Source organism: Bos taurus, chromosome 10, assembly GCF_002263795.3.
Source record: "Bos taurus isolate L1 Dominette 01449 registration number 42190680 breed Hereford chromosome 10, ARS-UCD2.0, whole genome shotgun sequence".
In the NCBI taxonomy this organism is placed as follows: domain Eukaryota; kingdom Metazoa; phylum Chordata; class Mammalia; order Artiodactyla; family Bovidae; genus Bos; species Bos taurus.
In genome coordinates this window covers 62,091,724-62,109,114 of record NC_037337.1, presented here as the reverse complement: position 1 = coordinate 62,109,114, position 17,391 = coordinate 62,091,724, and the positions used below count along the sequence as shown (strand labels likewise).

Sequence of the window (17,391 nt, the reverse complement as noted above, 5' to 3'; positions counted from 1 at the left end):
ATCTCTGAAAGTCAACACGTCTCATTGTTCAGAAAAGCAAAATTATGTTTTGTTTCAATGCCTAAATTTTCAAGCACAGCTCTGATAGTAGGCCCCTTTACTGCTCTGGGCTTTTGTCAGTTGAGGACTCTTTGGAGTTCTAGATCAGGACCAGCTCGGCCTCCAGGCACTCATACAGGAGTCCTCTGGATGCTCTGATCTGCTTGTAAGTAGGGGCAGAGTTTGGTCCACTTGGTAAAGATATTTACTTCCTCCTTTAGCAGTCCTGAGATAGAAACAATATGAGATAATTGCTTCAGAACTGACCAGCTCCACCTTGGAAACAGCAAAAGACAGAACAAAGCATCCTGAGACCCTCTTAGATCAGAGAGGAAGCTCTAACGAGGCTGTCAGCTCTGCTCTAAGCACGATGCTGACACTACCGCTTTGAAATAGAGCAATGAAGTCACAACTTTCAAAGATGTGGAAATGAGAAATAATACATAGGGTGTAGCAAAGAAACACCTACTGGCGAATAGGAATGAGGGTTCTGGTAAACACTGCCCTACTTCCCTGGTACACTTTCACTGTGTCCATGTTAGGGTGGAAATAGCATTAAAATATTTTTAAGTACTTTATGTACACCCTTAACTGTAACTCAAGAAGAGGTAATTTTAATCCATATTTCCTGGCTTTTTCATCTCATTCACAGAGATTCAAATAGCTCAAGTGGCTTTACCTTAGACTCACAAGATACCAGGAAAAGAAAGCAGAAGAGTAAGCCAGGTCCATGTTAGGACCAAAGGGTCATGGAGAAGTTGAGATGCTCAAGGTCCCTAGCAACCTTTATAATCCAGACATTTCTGGAATTCGTACCAAAATTGTGCTCAAATGAACATATTGTCTAGCGAAGGAATACTTCTGATTCTTTGGTTATCTCTAGAAAACCAATAACTACATGTTCTATTAATACTTTTAAGTACATCTGATATTGTAACCTGAGTTATATATGAAATTTAGGAAAATGAGGATATTTGGGGTTTTGTATCAGATAATTTAGCATTGCTACATGTCTAAATAATAATTCAGCACTGAGACAGATTACTAAGGATCTGAAAAAATTCACTACTCTATAATAAAAACTGTAATCGTAAGATCAATATCAAATTTCTCTGAACTATGGAAGGTGATCTAAATTACTGTGGGATTTGACCTTTATCTTTTCTTTTATGGAGAATAGGGCTCACTATTTTCCCATAAGTATAAAAAACACAAAGTCATGATCCTTCTTCTATTTTCCTGAATAGATTTATTGGCAAGTTATTTTGTTTCTTTCCTCAAAAGACAAATGGATGTACTACTTTCTCTTTCGTTACAGATAGCAGCATTAACACAATCCAGTCAATGCACGTTGGGGAGTTCAACCAGAAACTGGTGGAGGCCAGCACCCAATTTAAAAAGAAGCAGGGAAAAGGCACAATTGATGTTTGGTGGTTGTTTGATGATGGAGGTAAAAAATTCCAGAATATACACTAGAGAGCAGAATTTCTTGTTGATAAATTTAACAAACTGCATGGGAAGGTATATGAAAACGGTATCAGTTAAAGAATAACATTTCTGTGTTCTCTAAAGATTTAAATTATTTAGGAGCTATGAGTGTGGGAATGAATACAGATATAAAGCTATTCATTTCCTTTCAATTGGATATGCTCATCCTTTCTGTCATAATTTTTTCAGGGTTAATACTCCTTATCCCCTATATCTTGACTCTCAGAAAAAAATGGAAAGACTGTAAATTAAGAATCTATGTTGGAGGGAAGATCAATCGCATTGAAGAAGAAAAAATTGCGTAAGTAATTTATCACTTGTGTTGAAGCGTTTTTGATGTTTGTTGCTTGAATGCTTTAATTTTAAAAAAACTTTAAGTGTCTTTGAGGCACAATAAATTTAAAGACAAAAAGTCACCACGCTAGGCCTTAGGCTTGCTTGGCTTCTGTCAATAAATTATCTGCGTAATTTTTCTAATCATTGTCTTCAAGTCCTTCTATCCCCTTCCACAAATGCTTTCAACAAGCATTTGGCATGAAAGCCCTTCTCAAGTCTTCAGTGAGAGCATCATTATCTTGTATAATGTTTATTTTCTTCTGACTAGTAAATGCATCCAAGAAAGGAAGAGCCTGAAGGCATCTGTGTCCAAATTCTGTCCAGTTTCTTCTGGGAGAGTCAAACCTGTTAATTCGAGGCAGTCCCTCTAGCCTCGCACACTTAGAAGAGAACAGAGATGGCACCCTGTGCAAGCCCCAGCTCTGCCACTGACAAGACGCAGGGCTTTGCAACAGTTACTGTACCTGTCTGGGTCCTCCCCAAGTTTCTCACTTGTAGTTTGAAAGTGTTTAAATGGGTGACTGTTGGTAACTCTTCTGATTAAAATAAATAAATAAGCCAAGTCCCATGGTGCTAAGTCTGTTCCTTTCTTATTTATTTAGTCATGGAGAGTTGATCTCTAGTTGTGAGAGCAACAAGCATGCCAAGAGTGTGGTGCATCCAAAGATCTCTGGAGGAAATCCAGAGAATGACTTTTGGCAGCCCGTAGTCCCTCATGGCATGCCTAAGTCCTAGCCCTTCCTGGAATGGCTACTTCCAGAAATCACAAAATAATGACTGGCTCTTCAGTTCAGTTCAGTTCAGTCGCTCAGTCGTGTCCGACTCTGCGACCCCATGGGCTAGGCTTCCCTGTCCAACACCAACTCCCAAAGCTTGCTCAAACTCATGCCCATCAAGTGAGTGATGCCATCCAACCATCTCATCCTCTGCCGTCCCCTTCTCCTCCTGCCTTTAATCTGTCCCGGCATCAGGGTCTTTTCCAATGAGTCAGCTCTTCACATCAGGTGCCCAAAGTATTGGGGTTTCAGCTTTAGCATCAGTCCTTCCAAAGAACACCCAGGACTGATCTCCTTTAATGAACTGGTTGGATCTCCTTGCAGTCCAAGGGACTCTCAAGAGTCTTCTTCAATACCACAGTTTAAAAGAATCAATTCTTCAGCTCTTAGTCATTTTTTCACATTGTCTCCCCCTTCTTAGAAAGTTATTATATATATCTAATTCCTCTTGAAGAAAATTATAGTAAAATGGAAACTATCATGAGGTCTACAATAATTTATATTTTCTTAAAGCCTCTGTACCTTATTGAGACAAGTGATGAAATTTGAAAAAGGTTGGTGGATAAGATAGTAGCAGGGCATCCATGTTAAATTTCTTGATTTCAGAAACTGTACTCTGTTTATAAAAGAGAATGAATGTCCTTGCTCTTAGGAAATATTCACTGAAGTACTTAGAGGTAAAGGGGACTGATACGTGTAACTTACTTTAAAATGGCAGATAAGTAGGACGTAGAAAGCCAGCAAGCAAAAACAATATAGAGAGATATAGACAGAGAAAAAGAGAATGACAAATCAAATGGGGCAAAACATAAACAACTGGTGAATCTGAGCTTTCTTTACACTATTCTTATAATGTTTTGTAACTTTGAAATTATATCAAAATGTTCAGTTGCTAGCGGGAAAAACTTTTAATCTACAATGATATAATATATAATAATTATTGGTTTGTCAGTAGATTGTCAGTAACTCTATAAACATTATCAGCAATCATCAATAAGTATTGAGACTTGTTCTCTTTTTCCCAAATGATAAGGAAGAGTGGACAGTGCCACAACCTTTTCCCTGAAACATGAATGCAGAGCTGGGTTTGCTGTTTCCAGTGACTTCACCTACAGAAATTTCTCTTTGCCTTTGGTAGAATAATCTGGTCCACATTTATCCATATTCATCAAGTGCTACAGTGGAAATCAAATACTAACCAAAGCCTTTGTCCAAAAGCTAAGCTGAAATAAGACATGATTGCTTTTGATGTCTTAAACACGAAACTCTTTGATTGAAAATAGTTAAATATTCAATGATGAGGCATTTCTGTCTTGTATTTTCAGAATGGCTTCCCTTCTGAGCAAATTTAGGATAAAATTTGCAGACATCCATGTCATTGGTGACATCAACGTTAAGCCAAACAAAGAAAGGTATGGAATATTTAACCAGATGCAGTTTATCCATGGTAAACTCTCCCCTCTTTTGTGTTGATTATTAGAAGGTTAAAATGTTACAGGTTTACTGCTGTGACTTCCTGATAGGATGACATAAAAGGGGATTTTAAATAATCATGACACAGAGCTATCAGGTTCTAACGGAAGGAAAAGTTTTTAAGGTGAAGATGAGCTTGAGAAGAACAACTGTGGAAACATCGTTTAGTTAGCATTTTAGAATTGCCTTTCGCGTTATGCTTTCTATGGTGGTAACAGTAGCAGGAAGCATAGGCTCAGAAAATTCTGACCTGAGCAGTCAGGGTAAGTTTACATTATTTAAAGTTACTGGTGGGGCATTCTGAATGGGAAGCCTATGAGAGCCCCCAAAGGGGATTTCTTTTTTTTTTTTTTTTCCAAAGGGGATTTCTAAAACTATCTGAAGCCTGGCAAGGAAAGGTATTGGTTCCAAAATTTTAAAATGAAAAAAAAAATTGAAATAATTGTTTAAATGCCTTCAAAACAGCATCACTTTAACCTCATTAATTTTTAAATTTGTGAAGTCCATGGTATTTGAAAACAATTTGTAGGTTAGATCTTCACAGGAGTTCCCAGAGGTATAAGAAGATTGTCTGGAAATTACAACAGATCATAAATTAAAATATTTAGAGCAATGACTTCACAATTATAAAATATTTTCAATTGTTTACAGTTCAAAATCATGTTTAGTGTTGCATCTGTATGCAGTTTAGTACATTTGATTTGGTGTGGCATGGTTCCCCAAGGATGGAAACAGGAGATACAAAGGTCTCAGTATGGCATAGGTCCTTGCTAGACTCAGACCTCTTCTCATTCCTGTTGATCACCATTTCTCCTTCCTCCTGTAGTTCTTGATGAGTTGCAACTCCACATTCCTCAAACCTTCTTGCTCTATCCTTCTTCTGATTCACTGTTATCCCAGATGAACTTAGTAACTAACTGAAAATTATCCAGATTTAAGATGCATTCTTATTGACAAAATGGCAACCTTGAACCTCATGTCATTTGAGGGTATTCATGATTCCTCTAAGGCTATGCGTCAGTTAAAACAGCTTTACAAAATGTCTTAACTGAAATAAGAAAGCTAGGATTGACAGGGCTGACCTGGATTATTATGATGTAATATTTCCTTATATCATAAATACCACTAATGCCTTTCATTCCTATATTTCTACAGTTATAAAGTTAAGAAAAATTAAGAACAGATTTATCATTCTCCTTGGTAAATGGAATTAAGATTTTTATATGAACTAAGTTGTCATGCAGTAACCTCTGGTAGCCTTGCACATTTCATTTGAAGAATTTTAACTCCTAAGTCATTGCCCCTTGGCACTTGCAGGGATGTGATCAAACAGGCTCATCTGATAGCTCTAATTGGAGGAAACACATTCTCTTCTATAACACAGCAGGTACAATGATTCCCCAGTATGTGCCACTTAGCACCAGACCACAGCCTGCCAGCTCTCTGCCAATACAGGACCGTTTACTGTTGTCTAGAGCATAGTTGAGGAGGAGAAGCGGGCAACAGAAGATGAGATGCTTAGACAGCATCACCAACATGAGTTTGAGCAAACTCTGGAGATAATGAAGGACAGGGAAGCCTGACGTGCTGCAGTCCATGGGGGTCACAAAGAATCAGACGTGACTTAGCAACTGAACGACAACGAGAGTGTAGTCACAGTGTCCCCTACTGAACTGGGATTCTCTATAAGCCCTGGCTCAATGCTGGCCACAGATCAGTCAGTCACCTGCTTCTTGTAACTGAATTCTTCTTGCTGGTATTTGTCTTAGCAGCAGCTAAGGACTGTCTGCGCTTGCTGATTAATTTGTTTCTATATCCTTTGCCTCTTTACCCATCAATATGATTTTTTCTACCCAAGTCCCTGTATCCTTCCCTCTGTTTTGTACTAGTCTCTGCCCAGCAGCCATGGTCACCTGTATACCCATCCTTTCTGTTCTATCACGGAGGATGTTGCTGCATCTCTAACCATGCCTCTTCCTTCTTTGAGTGTCCATCACAGCCTAGATGCGCTTCATCTTCGTACCCCTGACCTTTGTTCCATGGTTTCCTCTTCTCAAGGAGAAAACTCTATGCACGGTCATAAGAAACAAAGGACCAAGGCATTTGTACTTTTGTCCTGGTCTCTAAATTTGACTTTAGACACCATTCTGACTTGGTGTTGATTACATATGCTCTGCATCCTACAATGAAGAGATCTATTTCCCTTTCTCAGGAAAAAAAAAATTAATTCATTTTCACAGTTCTGGAGATTTTCTCTGTGATATATCAAGGTGTTGAGGAAGATGCAAGGAAAAAGAACATTCTTAGCAGAATAACTGTAGTTAATGTATCCTGATGTGAAGACAGAAGGTGACCAAGAAGAGGTGTGCTAGAAGTACCATCCTTCTCTTTTCAGTTTCAGCTGTAACTGATGCCATGTTACTTCATAAAACAGCCACATGTCTGATGCTGGCGATGCCTTTTCCAGTATTTGAAGATAAGTTTTAGAACAGAGACTGGTCATTCAGTAAATCTCACAAATGGCCACTTCCCTGGTGACTCAGATGGTAAAGAATCCATCTGCAATTTAGGAGACGCAGGTTCCACCCCTGGGTAGGTAAGATCCCCTGGAGAAAGGAATGGATACCCACTCCAGTATTCTTGCCTGGAGAACTCCATGGCCAGAGGAGCCTGGCAAGTACAGTTGATGGCGTTGCAAAGAATCAGACATGACTGAGTGACTAACACTTTCACACTTGACCACACCTGGAATCTTTGTGATAATTTTTAAAAGGCAAATCCTCGGAGTGGTTTAATAAGAGAAACAGAACTCTTCAGTGGCCTGATGCAACCCCAGGCCCAGGGCCCAAACCTTACAACACTGGCTCAACTTCAGCTTTCACAGGGGCCTTATGGCTAGACAGCCCTGGTCTACCATTAACAACCATCTCCTGATTGCTGTTCTTCCTTGATCACTCATTTTCACACAATGTTAGCAATAGTTCACCATCAATGATTTCCATGTTGGAGGCTAATGTTAAATGTCCTTCAGCTGCTTTTAATAGAGCTTTCAACTACTCATAAAACATGAGTAAATCTTGATGGAAACATTCTATCATAGAAACGTTATCTATAAATACAGTAGAGTAAGGGTGAAAGGGAGGAAAAAGTTAAGTTAATGAGAAAACAATTGGGCAGGGGAAACTGAAAAGCTCTTGTGGCTAAATTCTTTTTTATTGTATAGACTAAATTAAAAGTCATAGGCCAAAAAGACAGCAATCATTAAACAGAAATCAAAGAGAAACTGGAAGCAATTAACTAGATAATTTAGTTTAAATATGCTAGTGTGATCACAAAAACAACAAATACATTAATGTTTGAGAAGAAATTTTATATGAATTTTAGGGGAAATTTTTATGCAGTTTAACCTTGTTATTATGAGGAACAAGGATGGGAAAGGCAGGAAAGCTGTAAGTTAATTTTTTTAATTGAATTCATTCTCAAGTGAGTCTGAGTGAACTCCAGGAGTTGGTGATGGACAGGGAGGCCTGGCATGCTGCAATTCATGGGGTCGCAAAGAGTCGGACACGACCGAGTGACTGGACTGAACTGAACTGAGCTGAATACTTAAACTATTCTAGAATCAATTTTAAGATATAATAAGAATGATCATGGGCTTCCCTAGTTTCTCAGTGGTAAAGAATCCACCTGCCAATGGAGGAGGTGCAAGAGACTCAGGTTTGATCCCTGGGTCAAGAAGATCCCCTGGAGAAGGAAATGGCAACCCACTCCAGTATTCTTGCCTGGGAAATCCTATGGACAGAGGAGCCTGGCAGGCTACAGTCAAATACAACTTAGCAACTAAATAACAACTGTAACAATAAGAATGAGCAGATTTAATAGAGACTCAAAATAGAAATCTAAAAAGACCTTTGGACCACCAAGCTATGAGCCACTCATTGCAGTCAGTGAAATGCTAGATCAAGCTTGCCTGGCTTATGTGCCCAACTTAGCCAATCTGACTGGCAAAAGGGATAGAATTGTGCTGACTGGCTGATATTGAGGATAGAGTCATTCTCATCCAAACTACAATGGAGAAACGTAGTATGGATGCCTGGGGGGACAAGCAAACAATCTTTATTCCACTTTCCATTTCTTAGGAAACTATTTTTGAAGTGGTCTTTCCAAAAAGCACCTGGAGTGAGAGGCAAATAAAACTCTTATCCCTGATCAAAATAACTGTATGTAAAGCTTAAACAGAGAAACCGTCAACTGCTAACCTCAGTCCCATGGTTGTTGAGTAAAATGAATGTCTTGCTTGTACAGGGCACTGCATACTTTTCAGAGCATGGCCATCCAAATCATCCTACTAACACTCGCATCAGTATCACACCAGCTCTGAGCAGCCATTGTTACCCCTGTTATAGGCTAGGTTATCCAGGTCAAGGAGGACAATGGAAGAACTGGAGCAAGAACCCAGGCTCTTCTCTCCTAGACCAGCACCTCTGCACTGATGACCACCAAGGTCTCTAAAAGCACAGCACTGTTGGGAGAAATAGCAGATAAAAAACATGGTTGAAACAATAATTGGGCATATCAGTCTTATTCTTTCCTACTCGTTGTCTACCATTCTGAATAAGTCAAAGCATCAGAAATCTACTGCATTAAGTATCTCTTCAATCTGTTAACAGCAGCACACTGGTGGGAACAAACTACTCCTTAGTAATCTCTGTACTTCCATCTGCAAGTCCTAAATCAGGAAAACTGATGAGACCACTGAAATCATTGTGCTAAGTCACCTTACTTCCCTGGTGGCTCAGAGGTTAAAGCGTCTGCCCAGAATGCAGGAGACCTGGGTTCGATCCCTGGGTTGGGAAGATCCCCTGGAGAAGGAAATGGCACCCCACTCCAGTACTCTTGCCTGGAGAATCCCATGGACAGAGAAGCCTGGTAGGCTACAGTCCATGGGGTCGCAAAGAGTCGGACACGACTGAGCGACTTCACTTTCACTTTCACTTAAGTCACTTTAGTCATGTCTGACTCTTTGTGACCCTGTGGATTGGAGCCCTCCAGGCTCCTCTGTCCATGGGATTCTCCAGGCAAGAATATTGGAGTGGGTTGCCATGCTCTCCACCAGGGGATCTTCCCAACCCAGGGAATCAAACCCACGTCTGTTACATCTCTGCATTGGCAGGTAGATTCTTTACCACTTGCACCATCTGGGAAACTGAAATCATTGCTTCATGCTTTAATTCCTTAACCTAAAAGCACATTAATTCTAATTATCACTCATTCCAAAGTTATTAAGTTTTAAGTAAGCCACGATATATAAAACCAAAGAAAACTATTTATATTTGAGATCATCTTATAGTAGCATAGGGAAGACAACTACTCCTATAAATTATGTTTTGTTTTGTGCTATCATTTAAAAATAAATCTTATGAGATTCTTATGATAGACAAGAATGAGATTTTTCAGCAATTTTTAAAATGTTCTACAGTTCTGAGGTACTGCTCCTAATTTTCTAGTCAATGATTTTTTCTTAATTGCTCTAAAATGGCCTCAGATTTTAAAATGTTATTGATTTTTGTTCTTTCCTCTAATGTGCACCTGAACAATAGCCATTTGAACATCTCAGGCAGCAACATCAGACAGCAGGAGGACAAAGGCAGCATTATTTACAGCAAACATTCAGATTGTTCTATAGCCATTAAACTCACTCACTTACTATTCTCCGACCTACCCACAGCCTCCTGCCATAAGGTGGGAGCTGCCATGTGGGCTAAAGGTGAGGAGGGCAACCCTATCTAACTCTCAGGGATGCTGGTTCATCTCCTACATTAATTCATGAACATCTCCCATAGAACCTGTAAATAAGCAAATGGAAACTCATTTATGGGCTAAAGTGTCTATGTTAAAACTGTGCCTTTGACTATACTATGTAGAACGTGTAATTGCAGAGTAATTACCATCTATGTGTTTGTGTGTTTATATTGAGGATTTATTAATAATACCTAGTAGGCTATCAAGGCCTCATACCCCTTAAGGTCTTTCCTTGGGTAGGGAAGCACTATGATAGCCATGGTTTTACTCACAGTCTCCTGCAAAGATAATTCTTAGAAGATTTGCATGACATTCAGCTCTGATTCTGCAGCCAGCGTACCCAGTCACACCTGGAGTATCTGTGAAATAATGAGTTAGTTTCCCACTGTGAGGCCTCTTTTATAATTCCAATTTCAGCTGGAAAGTCTTTGAAGAAATGATTGAACCATATTGTCTCCATGAAAGCTGCAAAGATTTAACAACTGCTGAGAAATTAAAGAGAGAAACTCCGTGGAAAATTACAGATGCAGAACTGGAGGCAGTCAAGGAAAAGGTAAGGACTTTTCTTTCTTAATCTTTACTTTGCTATCTAACTAGCTGAAAAAGAAAACAGTGGTTGATTTAAAGATCAAGAAGTAATGTATCTATTATAGAATTTCACTTATTCGAGATCTAGGGTTTCTGCATATTTCAAGTCCTTTTTGAATCATATTAGTGAATGTGAGGATTTAGAAAACTGCTTTCATTTTTTAGTATAAAATCAAGTGTTTTAAGTTGAAAACAGGCTGTTGATACATATTGCAAAGTCTTCTTTCCAATTTAATTTTATAGAAAAGGAGACAGACCCATCAGACTAAAATAATTTCAGTCAATACATATGCAAAGTAAATATAGATTGCTCACAGTTTGACACAATAAAAAGAATTTTAACCTGATATAGCTATAAAAACTTACATAGGGATCTGAGAAAATCTGTAACTGGAACACTGAATATGCAAGTTGGATCTGGAACGTCTTGTAGGATGGATGTGAAATGGTGAGCTTTTCTAGAGAACACAATAAGACGGGAGTTACCTGCATCTGGCTTGAACTGAATGAAGTTGCAACAGTGAGGATGATGAAGAGGGCAAGGACATAAGAATAAGGCAGAAGAATTAACATCTGAATTGGATTAGACATTCAAAGAAAAGGACCTCAAGAAGCTCTAAATTACAAAATTTAAATAAGCCATATTAGGAGCTGAAGTTGGAACAGATTAGAGCAGGAGATATTAAAAACCTTTCAAATTTAGTAGAAAAAATACTGAGCTAAGAATCATAAACTCTGTGTGACAAAGTGCCCAGCTCTAACAAAAGCTTTTCATATAATTGAACAAATCACTTATCTAAGCTTTGGCTTCTGAACCGGTGAAATGTGATAATAAATATTACTCTCATAACTACAAAATAGTTAATGTAGTTATTTTTCCAAATGAGTCTTTTGGTGACTCTTTCATTGAAACCAGTCTCCTGTGCTGGTAAAAATCAAAGAGTTTAAAGAAAGATTAGACTAGGGTATAATCTGTGTGTTTAGCATACCAAATTAGTATCAAGATTAGGTTAGGTTTCTTCCACAGCAAACCTGTTCCCAGCACTGGCCATTCTCATCTTTTTACTGTTATCCATGTTGCTTGCTTGTTTTTTCTTTCTAGAATTTAATAAGCCACTATACCTCAATGGGGCTTCCCAGGTGGCTCAGTGGCAAAGAATGCACCTGCCAAAGCAGGAGACATAGGTTCAATCCCTGGGTCGGGAAGATCCCTTGGAGAAGGAAATGGCAACCCACTCCAGAATTCTTGCCTGGGAAATCCCATGAACAGCGGAGCCTGGCATGCTGCAGTCCATGGGGTCACAAAGAGTTGGACATGACTTAGCAACTTACAACATAACACAGTGGTCTTATTCTTTATATTTCTAATATTTTCCACAAGTTTCTAAAACACTAAGTTTCCAAACCTGAATGAAAAGGTTTTTTTTTTTTTTTTTTTTTAAATGAGGCTTTCCTACTTGTCTCTAATTAGAGGAAAAAAGATAAATTCTCATTCATAATTCTGAGAAACCACCCTCAACAAAATCTGAATGTTGTCCACAGAGTTACCGCCAAGTTCGACTGAACGAACTCTTACAGGAGCACTCAAGAGCTGCTAATCTCATAGTCCTGTAAGTATCATTGCAGACATTTAAGACTGTTACAGAGAAATCTCAGGTACATGGGTTAATCAATATAAAAGCCCAAAACTATTCGGGTGGAAAAGTTAAATTTGGAACATGTGGGAAAATAAATACCACCCTAAGACAATGGGGCCCACGGGCTTTAGAGGGCTCCATATGGACTTTACTCCAGACATGCTCCACCCAAAGGGCCAGGACACACGACACCTAGAACCCTTATTCCCTGTCTAGACCTCTGTCTAGGAATCTGACCCTGGAATTCCCTGCCAATTAAGCCCCAAGTTGGTCAAGGTTCACAGGCCCCTTCCCTGGATAGCTGCTCCTGAGATGTGGAGTCCATGGCATGTTCTCAAGGCTCCTTACCATGTGGGAAGAGGCCAGGGCAGGAGAAAAAAGAGTGGGCTTTTCCATTTCCACTCTTTGTCCTCCACCCCACAAATATTAGGGGCATACCTGCTGGAAATAAGAATGCTTATCTAAAGATTCATTGCTAAACAAGAAAACCAGCAATTTCACATTTATATCTCATGATCTAACTCCTAGGTACAAGGGTATGTCTTCAAGCAAGGTCTACACTGGAAGACCATTCATCTAAGAGATAGACTGGTCTCCTGAGTTGGGTGATAGAGCCCAAATAGCTATTTCTCCCAAATATAATAAGAGCTCTAAAATATTAGCAAAAATCCTTCCCCCACCCCTAGAAAAACGGGGAGAGGTATTGGTTGATCACATTTTTTATTTAAAGAGTGAAAATCTATTTATGCTTTGCCTCTATTCTAATGGGCTTCCCTAGTGGCTCAGATGGTAAAGAATCTGCCTGCAATGCAGGAGACCCAGGTTTGATCCCTGGGTCGGGACTATCCCCTGGAGAAGGGAATGGCAGCCCACTCCAGTGTTCTTGCCTGAAGAATTCCATGGACAGAGGAGCCTGGCAGGCCTCAGTCCACAGGGTGGCAAAGAGTCAGACATGACTGAGCCACTAACACTTTTACTTTTTTTCACACTTTCTATTCTATTACAATGTCCAGGCCTATTTTTCTGGTTTGTAAATATTTGTATTATCTGAGAAACATCTCAGTTTAACATCTATATTCAAAATAATTTCAGTGCTTTCATTTTGTGGAGGAGGCATATATAAGGTTTAGGCTACTTGTTATTATATAGCTCAGATAGCTAATGATGTTATGTTGGTACTAATTGTCATGTTTGTTCTTTATTTTTCTTGCATGCTGTCAGGAGCCTTCCAGTGGCAAGAAAAGGATCTATATCAGATTGGTTGTACATGGCTTGGTTGGAAATCCTCACGAAGAACCTCCCTCCTGTCTTACTAGTTAGAGGAAATCACAAAAATGTCCTGACATTTTACTCTTAAAAGATCTTTATCCTTAAAGATAAAGGATTAGAACACAGTATGAATAATTAGGAAACAAGTTCCAGTACTTTATGTTGTAAATGTGATCTGTGGATATTCAAACCTAGAAGACTATCCTATAGGCTTCCAAGTAAATTTTGCCATTTTTAAATTATTACTTAATGGGAACTATTTTTTTAATCAGTTTAAGGGGGTGTCAAAGCCAATGCTACCCCTAGAAAAACATCTTGTCAATGTTATTTAAAAACATGAAAATTAAGCAAACATATGCTGCCTTATTACGCCCGTGAAAACTCAACTTATTGTAAGCTTTTCCAGGCACACCTAATCTTTTATTTGCTTCTAGGGCCTGGTAGTGGCCTCAGCCCCACAGCAGTTTCTCATTAAATGCTTATTGACAGGCTGGTATAGTAACCATGGGTGGTTATCAAAGGAAAAGACCAACTGGGCAGGAAACATGATTATACTTGGCCTTCTGAGAAGCTTACACTCACAAAGAAGATTTGAAAATCAATAACTAAAAACTTTAAGAGGTAACCTGAGTCTCCACAATGTTTAAAACACTTACCTAAGTAAGGTTATTTAATACAACAGATTATATACTGAGAGTGATCTGAGCAATTGCTGACAACATACAGCTTCAATTTGGGGCTGACTGAAAAATATATTAGCTGAAAGAGGAAGCAAAATATATTCTGATTAAATATGCAATATATTCTGTTCTTAATATATAAATTTTAATTGCTTTCCCTACTAAATATTTAGACATTTTATTATTTTGAATATTTTCTTCTAATTAAGTGGTTAGCATAGATGAAGTCTTCATAGATGTCTAATTGGAAACCCAATATCACACATTTTCAAACTGTTATAAAGAAATATATCCTGAATCATATTTTTAGTTACTTTATATAATGATTGTAGAGAGTTAAAAGATAATTAAAATTTGATGTAGAAAAATTTGCAAATTTGGAATATATAAGTATTGATTTTTTTAAATTTGTTAGTATTCATACAATACTTAATCATATTAAAAACTACCAAAATTTTTTTCTGATGGATGCGTTGATTATTTTTCCCTGACATATTGTGACTGTTTATTGTAACTGATAAAAAATAGAAGGGGGAAAAAGTCAACCTGAAATAAAAGCACTCAAATTCGTTTGCTCTGGTCTTGTTTTTTCCTTTCAGTCACTAAAATCACACTGCAGTGGTGTTATCAGATGTGAGCCTGAAAATTTCAATCAGGTGCCTCACTCATTTGCAGGTTGTTTAAAGCTGGGGTTCAAGATTAGGATTTCAAGTCAGACTCGCCTCAGAAGGATGACTAGGAAGGGAAAAGGGAAACGGCAAAGCGTAAGAAGCAGGATATCTGTATTCTGAATCTGACACCTTTGGACTTAACTCAGGCCTGGGTTAACCCTCTCTCTTCAGTCCTCTGTACCTGAAATTCAAATGGCTAGATGCTATCCTGGTGACCAGGACAAGGCACCCAGCTTTTCATCTGGGCCCTGACACTTCTCAGAAACACTTGAGAGGGTCTCTGGAAACAGTGAGAAGTCATGTGACTCCTATAACAGGAAATTCCGGCTCTAGTTTCTTGGAGAAGCTGTTGCATGTTAGGTCCCCTAAGAAACAGAAAGTTAGCATGGAGCGTGTTTATTAAGGAGTCCGTTTGGAAGGAGGAGGAGAAAGCAGGAAGGGTTAGGGAAAGGTGAGCTGAAATGCAGTCCCAAGGACAGCCTCAGTGACCCCACAGGGAGCTCTGGAGACAGAGGTTCATTCAGAGTAGTCCCAAGGAGGTCTGAGAGGGCCAGACCTTTATACTCCCACATACATCAGTCATATACATCAGTCACTGAAGGTGGGTGGCCTAGGAAGGGGTATGAATCTGGACGTGGCAAGTCTCTGCAGCTGAACCATCCCAAAGGGCTGGACAGTTGAAGGCTGTCTGCTGACAGCACTCCCAGATGCTGAGGCAATAAGGCCTTTATTAAACAGGGTCTGGGTGGGGCATCACCATGCCAACTGCAGGGGTCAAATAAAGTAGTGATTAAAAAAAAAAACACTCAGATTGGCCTAAGTTCAAATCTAGTCTCACCATTTATTAGTTTTATTACCTTAAATTAGTTATTTAATTTTTTGAAGGTTATTGATGAGATGGTGACTGAAGGGATAACAAAGGAGAAATTAACCAAGGAGGAGTACATGGACTGAGAGAAAAAGGGATAGGTGATCCTGAGGACAAGAGCAGGGAAACAGGTTAGGGCAGCAGAAAATTGAAAAGATAGGAGTATGTCAGCTGCCAGTGGGTTTCTGTAGCCCTCAGTGTCCTGTCCTTGTCCTTTGATTTATCCAACTCTATTTGCCCAACCTCCTACAGTCTCTAAGTTCACAATCGGGCTTCTGAGCAAGAAGGAGAAGGTACACATTCATGTTTATTGATGTCCAACTTCCTCCGTCCCCTCATTTTGTACATGTGTCTCATCAGCTTCCCTACACTTTCCTCACAATGACTTTTCAAAATCTTCACCACTTTTTCAGTTGATGACCCTGCCACCATCCTACAACACAGCCAGATACCCATAGATATAAAACTTTCTTATATAAAGAGGAACATACTAGGAGCATTGCCTTACAATGTCTTCCCTTAATACTCAAGTTTAGAACTCTTTCAATGGAAGGTTTTAAAAAAGATTATAGATTCCTGAGGGCAATCATAAGCCTACTAAATTAGAATCTATAGGAGAGGGACCAAGGAATCTGTATATTTTGATGATCCACGAGATTTTGGAACTCCTGCTTTAGGCAGACTTCTTTCTTACTGTGACGTGACTCCCACTACAGGCTGATGCCTCCAAACTTATATTTCTTTACTTTTTGAAAAAGATTTTTTATATGGACCACTTTTAAAGTCTTTATTGAATTTGTTGCAATATTGCTTCTGTTTTATGTTTTTTTTTTTTTTTTTTTTTTTTGGCTATGAGGTGGGGATCTTAGCTCCCTGACCAGGGATAGAATCCACACCTCCTGCACTGGAAGGCAAACTCTTAAGCACTGGACCACCAAGGAAGACCTCTAAATATATATCTCTAACTCAGATCTTCCCTAAGTCTCAGATCCAAATATCCAGTCACTAATTTGCATGGTATTTCTCTTTGTATTTGGGTGGGGCAAAAAGTTTGTTTGGGTTTTTCCATAACATGGAAAAACTCAAATGATCTTTTTGGCCAGCCCAGTAAACCTGCACTCTAAGTGCAGAATGACCAGATTTCTGTTAAACCCAACAAAACAAAAGACACAACTAGAGCAAAGGTGTCTGTTTCTCTTTCTCCATCGGCTCGCAGAGCCTCTCTGAAATGACCAAAGAAACACACAAATAGGAAAGTTCTGCATCATAGCAGGAAACCAAGAAAGGAAGCCATGTACATTATACATTTTTAGAAACACAAGCAAGCTTGAGTTTATATGAGATGAGATCGATGGAAGCTAGAAAAGGTCAGCTTGCAACCAATGCTCCTGAGAAAAACTCAGTATCACAGGAAATAATTGCAAGAGACCCTGGTAGGATTCCACTAACCCCTGCCTGCAGTTTGCATGTGAAGAGGTAAGAAGCTGAAGGTAGGAGAGAGAAAGTGCAGCACTGGGATGAATACTAAGAAGGGCTATTGGGAGAAGCCACAAGGTGTATCCAGTAAGCACTCACAGCAGACATGGGTGTTGCAGGAGAGAATCTCATAGGTGACCTTGAAAGGCACCAGAAAGATATGTGCCAGCCATAGAGCCTGAGCCAGAGACAAAATCAGCCCTCAGTGCACAACTTCTTGTAACAGAGAAGAAAACTCAGATGGGTAATCCTGTCCTTGGGTCTCACTGTTGTTAGGATGCTGGGCTG

General features: G+C 39.2%; 1 protein-coding gene across 4 annotated transcripts in view; it reads left to right on the top strand.

Annotated features, from left to right (window-relative positions):
• SLC12A1 (solute carrier family 12 member 1) overlaps window positions 1-14,658 on the top strand; it is an 88,045-nt gene extending 73,387 nt beyond the window's left edge. For all 4 annotated transcript variants that reach the window (XM_005211900.4, XM_002690936.6, XM_005211899.4 and 1 more), the window contains 6 exons: window positions 1,358-1,489; window positions 1,717-1,828; window positions 3,965-4,051; window positions 10,332-10,467; window positions 12,045-12,112; window positions 13,361-14,658. In XM_005211900.4, the coding sequence (XP_005211957.2) occupies window positions 1,358-1,489; window positions 1,717-1,828; window positions 3,965-4,051; window positions 10,332-10,467; window positions 12,045-12,112; window positions 13,361-13,496 (671 nt within the window). In that variant the 3' untranslated portion in view covers window positions 13,497-14,658. The remainder of the gene's footprint in view (window positions 1-1,357; window positions 1,490-1,716; window positions 1,829-3,964; window positions 4,052-10,331; window positions 10,468-12,044; window positions 12,113-13,360) is intronic.
• The last annotated feature ends 2,733 nt before the right edge of the window (window positions 14,659-17,391 follow it).